The sequence below is a fragment of the Aulostomus chinensis genome, chromosome 6 (assembly GCF_037954235.1).
Source record: "Aulostomus chinensis isolate RoL2024-O1b breed Wild chromosome 6, RoL_Achi_v1.0, whole genome shotgun sequence".
NCBI lineage: Eukaryota > Metazoa > Chordata > Actinopteri > Syngnathiformes > Aulostomidae > Aulostomus > Aulostomus chinensis.
Window position 1 is genome coordinate 4,985,943 of NC_141325.1, and position 7,035 is coordinate 4,992,977.

Sequence of the window (7,035 nt, forward strand, 5' to 3'; positions counted from 1 at the left end):
AAACTGCACATTGACCCTTGATGTGGGAGAATTTTGACTCAGGGTGGCCATTATTATTTAAAATGAAAACTTTTTCACCCTGAAACTGGCCATTATTAACTCAGCGTGCAGTGTTACATTATTTAATTAAAGGCCATTCTGACGGCTCAAGTGGGCTGGAGGGGATTCACAGATAATGCCCATTTCAAATCTCCGCACCTGTTATTTTCATATCAAGCTGAATTGGTGTGAACTGAAGTGGCATGTGTGACATGTTCTTCTCCTTTTGCCTCATAATGTCTGTGAATAGCCTGTGCTGCACTCCTTGAGGTGGTGGAGTGCATGTATTTTTCTTCCTAGCAAAGATAATGCAACATTTATGGATGATAATGGCTGCAGAGCGCAATGTGCAGAGAATGTGTAATTTAATGATGATATCGAAATGCCAATCATGACACTTCAGCTTCTTAAAACACTTAATGTTAATGAAAGGGAGATGCAGGTTATCGGTTTGTTTCTTTCCTCCCTGAAAAACACACACACACACTAGTCGACTTGGTATCTTGCAAGCATTCATCTCCCATGAACAGCCGTCCCCTAGTGATTCTGGACTAATTGTGTAGAGTTCCTGACTGAGGCAGTACGAAGAGGGAGGTGCACGTATACTTCATCTTCCTGCTCTGACAGTTCCGCACTTCCCCACAAGTCAGCATCTTTGAGGTAGTAAACAGAGGAGGAAAGGAAAGAGGACCGGATTAGTAGGAAAGTTCAGTGTGCCCTTGAAACTTTACTGACTGACAGCGCAGCGTCGAGACAGCTGCTTTTACCTCTTATTGCCATCATGCTGATATGAAAGGTGGAGCACATTGAAGAGCCTCTCTGCTAGTCGCTGCAATGCATTGATTGGTTGATACAACAACATGCTACTGCGCAAAAATGTCTTTAACAAATAAGCTTGTTAGTGCTCGTCCAGAGGGGTAAATGCAGTCTGTGGAGAAGTTGTCAGGTGCCTTTTCTCAGAGTAAATGAACGTACTGACAGTCACCATCAAGTTGTCTCACGCAGACTCATATATTTAAACGTTTGATCAGTGGATGTTAGGAGAATTCAACAACCTTAAGGGGGATATGCTTATTTACCATCCTCACCAGAGCCAGACAAGAAGATAGATACCTTCCTCTGTGCAAGAGAGATCCGCAGAGACTGTCTGCTTGCTGGTTAGCTTAGCATGATGAATGGTAGTGCGTAGAGTTAGCATGCCTCAGTCAAAAGTCATCAGGTACATATTTCTGCAGAACATGAACGGAACTATGACTCTTCCTCTTTCCTCATAAAACTGCTATAAGAAGTCATTGCAACTTTGGCTGAAAAAAAAAACAACGAATATTTGATGAGAGGAGCGATGGCTTCCAACCAACTGCAAATTGTTGCTGACTTTGTACAGGGTTCCAATGGGTTTCAGTAGGTTAAATTTAAGACTTTTTAACAACTTAATACAAATTAAAAAAAATTAAAAAATCAAGGCTGATATAGCAGCCATACAAAAGAAAATCTTCAAATTTCGATCAGTTTTTAGACTTGAGGCCTGCAGAAACCTTGTTTGAAAGAGCAGATGAGGATATTTAGCTGCTGGATAATTCAAGAACCTGAACTTTTTCATTTGACCATATTGGGCCAGAGCTATGTTAACCAGCCATTCATAGTGCTAAGCTAACTAGCAGTCTGCTGACATCGGTGTATCTCAGCTCATAATGCTCACAGGCTTCTCTGGGTTTGAGAGGATGGACGGTGCGCACATTTTTCCAAGAAGTTTATGTGTTCCTTTGAATGCAGCACAAACTGAGGGGATTCAAAAAGTCCTTTCTGTTAGCTGGCTGTGCATGCTAACCACCAAGCTAAGCCCACCATCTTCTCCTCTGAAGTGCAAATGTGACTATAATTAGATTCCACACGTGTGATGTAGGAAACTCCTGCAGTGAACAGAGGCTGCGAATGGACACCAACGCTGCCAATATAGAGAGATTTTACACATCTGCAAGAACACGTATAACTGAATAAAGAGAAAAATAAAAAGGCATGCGAAGGCTTGCACCATTGTTGTGGCAAATTTAGTCATGTGGCTACTTAATTTATTAGCATGCATGATGCTAAACAATCACTGAATGGTGATAAGCTGCTACGGAATTTATCCTTAATGACTATACTTTGTTTTAATTAGTGTCTGTAACACCAGGGAATGCAAAACATTCAGAATGACAATTACAATAATGGGTTGGTTATTAGCTATAATGAAGGCGTGAATTCTGGTGAAGCGCATAAAAACACAAGATAGCACCCCTTCCCTGCTTCATTTTCCCTTCACTTACATACTAAATGCACCGTGACAAACTCCTGCGCCAGACTTGGCATGCTGGCTGCGTAATCCTCCTGTAATGTATTCTTTTTCTGTCTTCCTTCCTGCAGCCACTCAAAGTGCTACACAGTGGAAATATGGCAAGTCCAGCTAAAATGTGTGATGTAGGCTCCAGCGAGCACCGTAGGACCCCTCCTGCAGCATGCCCCGTTCCAGCTCGCAGTGATGTACTTTCCATAAGTTGCCAGTAATGCACTGCAGCTTGGTTCCTGTCCAGATAACACCAGTGTGTATAATTGGTCCTCAATGCTGGAGTCTGGCACCAACTAGGATTCTTAAAAGTCCCAGTGAGATGCATAATGGTTGAGAACAGATCAAACATTTATGACAAAAAATGCTCAGTGTATGTATTTCCTTTTCTCCTGGCTATCTAAATAATGTGACTAGCTCTTAGACCTGACCCTCCAAGTGTCAATGCCGGTCTAAATTTAAATGCACATCTCATAATCTCTTTCTCTCTCTCTCTCTCTTTTTTTCAACTTGGAAAAAAGGGTCCAAATGTGGAAGCATTCCTAAATTAGCACTTAGAGTGCTGGAGGGTGCTGTAGCACCAAAGTGAACCATTTGTAAAATTTAAAGTGGCTGCAGGCAGTTTTGTTCAATCAGTGCCACACTCTCAGAGTTCAGAGCATAAAAGTGGAGCTTTCAAATGTTTGACGAAATGCAACCCGCTACCTAACTTAACTAGACAAAATGATCTGCCTTCAAAATGATCAACACTACCTGATAAAAATAACACACAAAGTTGCTTTAATTGACAGAAATGGACACTTTTAAGTTTCAAGCTGATCGGGATGAGTGTTTGAAACTCAAACGATGGCCTTTGAATGGAGTGCACTTCAGTGGGGCTTATTTGTCTCTAGTGGCTCGAGAGTTCTTTGTGGAGCACGCAAAAACGCGTCTGCATGAAGTACGGCTCATGTCGGGGGCTGAGGGACTCCACGGGCTCGCACACTGACAGCTCATTATAGTGATAAAGACAAGCCTGAGATTTCTCTTTAGAAGCAATGATGGACTGACTACTTTCTTTAGTAAACAGAAATTGATTTTATTTATTGAGATATTTGGGAGCAGAAAGCAAATGGCATGCATTATGCAGCGTTAAAAGTTCTCCACTCATTCAGAAGCGTGTGCAGTTTAGTAGACACTTATAACATGGGTATAATGGTAGTTTCCTCTCTACCCTTCAGCTACCAGCAAAGGTCAAACTAGTCTAAGTGCAGGCCATACAAAACACACCTATAAAACACCAACATCCCACTTGTTGACCCCATTAACCATTTGATGACTTTATCACCACCAAGCAAGAGCTGGGACCTGCACGCTCTGCCGTGCTGCAGGCCCACACAGCAGAACATGATTGTAAATGCAAGAGAACACATAACAACCTGACAGCTTTACAAGCTGCTGACTCCAGTCAGGGTGGAGGTTATACGCCGGGTTGTTCCTCATTCTTACTGTGCCTCTCTGCATCTCCAGCCATCCTTAGGTTTTTGTTCTATAAGCTCAAGCAAGTATCAAAGCCAGCTAGCTTCTCTCTATTCAACCCTGAGGGTACATCGGACCTGAAGCGCTGGAGAAATCGCTTGACTTTACTTGACCAGCTGGTGAACAATACCTCCCCTTTAAAAAAATAATAAAATAAAATTGCCCTTAGATAATTATAGCCACAAGCATGGGGTTAATTGAACAGAAATAAATTGTTCAGTGGAGTTCAGCTGAAGTGCTGAAAGCGAGAGAACATTCATCAGAATAGCAAGATGGGATTCCTCTCAGACCTTTCACATCAATTTTCAATGTTTCTACTTAATTTACTTTACAGAGTTTAACTCTTCAAAGGTCAAATACATATGAACATTATGTTTTCAGGGTCGCTTGGTATCTTAAATTGTAGCTATTTTTTGACAAGCAGCTTTTATAAATCTGTAGAATTTGGGTGTTTTTTTGTAGATACAGAAGTCAAATCACACCGAACACAGGAGTTGTGAAATCATTGTCTGCAGCTGAGACGTACGCGTTGCACGCACTTATGCAGTATCTGTATTTTTCTGGATTTACTGTCACAGTCTAGGGTTCTTTTAAGTGCAGTCCGCTATCTCTGACTATAATTACCTACAATAAGCATTTCAAATGAGACGCTGACCAGCTTTATTTTATTATGACCAAAAATATTAACAGTCCATTTTGAAATCATTTGCATAATGTGTGCGCGGCTGGAAAACATTCTGCTCTTTTAATGAAAAACCAATACACATGGTCATGTTTGAGGAAATTTTATTTACATAGATAATTAAGAGATTCCCAATGTTCTGCACTGAAAGAACTCTGACGGATAAATATTCCCCAGCTGATGACCTGCAAGAACAAGAAATGGTGATGTGATGACAGCAAATTAATTTCTTAGGAAACATTGCTGCAGAAGATGAAGCTGACAACAACTCTGACTTGCTCTCATCAGATGAACATCAATGTTTGTGATTAACAGTCAAATTCGCCAGCAAAGGTGGTGGCTTTTCTGGACAACATACATAAAATATAAACCAGAATCACATTTGTTACTGTCACTCAAAGACTTGTTGGTTAATTATTTAAGATCTGCTGCTGAGCGAAGGGCCGTCCTTGTCTGAGGCCGTGCTGACATTTTAACTAATGCAGAGAAGCACGGCAGCCACCGTTAAAACTACCTCAGAGGCTGGGCAGCAGCACTCGGCCATTTCAACTCTTCAGGAGCTGATGTCTGACGACGATGAAGGGGAATGCGAAGCCGCTGCCGAAGAACAACACCATTGTGCCAAGCAGACGCCACTTGTTCTCCACAGAAAATGGAATGTTCTGTAAAAATAAAGGAAGATTTGGAATCAGCGAGAACAAGGGTATCCTGACTTTATCATTTGAAGGGTCAAAGCTCAAACGAACCGCTGTTTCTGCCTCTTTTTAATGCATTTCACTCACATCAAACAAACGTCCATGCAAAGTGTCACTTTGCGCCATGAGAAAATTATGAAAAATTAACTGGGACTCTACACAGTTAAAAGGGCACTTTACCTCAAAAAAAAAAGAACGAACGAACATTAAAAGCGATTTACATAGTTATAAAACTTTTGCTAATTCTTTATTATGAGGTCTGTTAAGTATTTGTGATTTTTTTGTACATCTGGTAAATCAAATCTCATGGCAGGTAAGATTTGGGCCCTGCTGATAAAGTTTGTGGCCTGTAACTCGATCCCCCCCCCCCCCCCCTTCACAAAAAAAGAGCTTATCGATGAAACATTTCACTGCAAATTAACTCCAAAATCCCGAGTCTCTTTAATGTTGAGGTTTAGCCAGTGAGTGTGCACAAATTCTTTTAACAGTGCATACAGCTAGAGAAGCTAACCTAAACAGAACAAAACAACATTTGCATTCGTTTTTTAAAAAGCATTTCTTAGCGCAAGTAACTTAGTAATAATCCAAACTAAATGACTGGCATTACACAAATAGGAGACAAGAAAAACTGATTCCAAAATGACATACTCATCTTTAAAATAAAGTTCCACAAGGAGAAAAATAATACAACTTAACGTAAGGTTAACGTAATTTTATAATAAGCAGTCATTTAGCACCAGTGACAAGTGCGTAACGCTTCATGTTTCCACCTCATCGTGCTGAGGAGGCAACATCCTGAAACATTCAGACCCCAACCAGCAGGAACGAGCGTTGAGGTCCACAGCCATTACCCGGAAAATTTCAGAGACAATTTCCACAACAGTTCGCGGCGTAACCGACGTCACAACTGAGACACCAAGTCATCAGGTCGCTGTGCTAGAGAAGAGCTAGCTTTAGCATTTAACAATGACAGCAACCATTAGCATCTTTATAAGCTAGCAAAGGTATCACCATCACATAGAACTATTACCTACACTTTCAGGCTCGACGTCGGTTTAGAATTTGTTTAAATTTGTAAAACTTTTTAACAAACGAGGTCATTTGAACAGTGACTTAGCTAACCGGAGCCACAAGCTAACACAAGCTAACCACAGGAAGCCACTGACGACGCAACGTTTACCTACAACACATATCCTCGTCTGTTAACAAGCGTAAACTTGAGAGAAACAGACATATTAACACGAACGTCTCACTTTATTTTTTGCATTGCAACCGTGCTACTTTGGAGAAACTGACATGACCTCCAAGTTACGTTAGCTTACAGGCTAAAAATAGAGACCAGGCCGCTTGACAAGACCCGACTTTCAAACGACAACAATCCTTTGTCTCACCTTTCCTGGTCCTTCAGCGTAGTGTGAAGAACGAACCGCGGAGGTCGTGAACCGCCGAACAGCTTGTCCCAGCATGTTGCTGCCTTAGTTCTTCACTTCAGTAGAGAAATGCAGTGCGACCTTCTTGATCTCGAGAAGTGGTTGGGAGATAGAGCAAAGGATGATGGGAAATAAAGTAAGGGGCTGTGGGAGATGTGGTTCAAATAATTATAACGCAACTACAGCTGCGTATTGCCTTTGTCCCCCTTCTAAGCTGGTCTTTTATGAATCTTTCTTTGGGTTAGTCATGTTATTCTTGTATTTAGTGTATTTGATTGCATTTGTGTTTAGAAAAGGAAGAACAGCTAAATATCTTTCGAGATAGACTTACAGCATATATCTATAAAA

General features: G+C 41.1%; 1 protein-coding gene across 1 annotated transcript; it reads right to left on the minus strand.

The window, feature by feature from the left end:
- Positions 1-4,649: 4,649 nt before the first annotated feature.
- cox7c (cytochrome c oxidase subunit 7C) lies at positions 4,650-6,830 on the minus strand. Its single transcript, XM_086205273.1, has 3 exons — positions 6,649-6,830; positions 5,077-5,224; positions 4,650-4,747 (listed from the first exon to the last, which is right to left on the minus strand). The coding sequence occupies exons 1-2, from the start codon at positions 6,721-6,723 to the stop codon at positions 5,108-5,110; spliced, it is 192 nt and encodes a 63-aa protein (XP_086061399.1). The 5' UTR covers positions 6,724-6,830; the 3' UTR covers positions 4,650-4,747; positions 5,077-5,107.
- Positions 6,831-7,035: the final 205 nt, after the last annotated feature.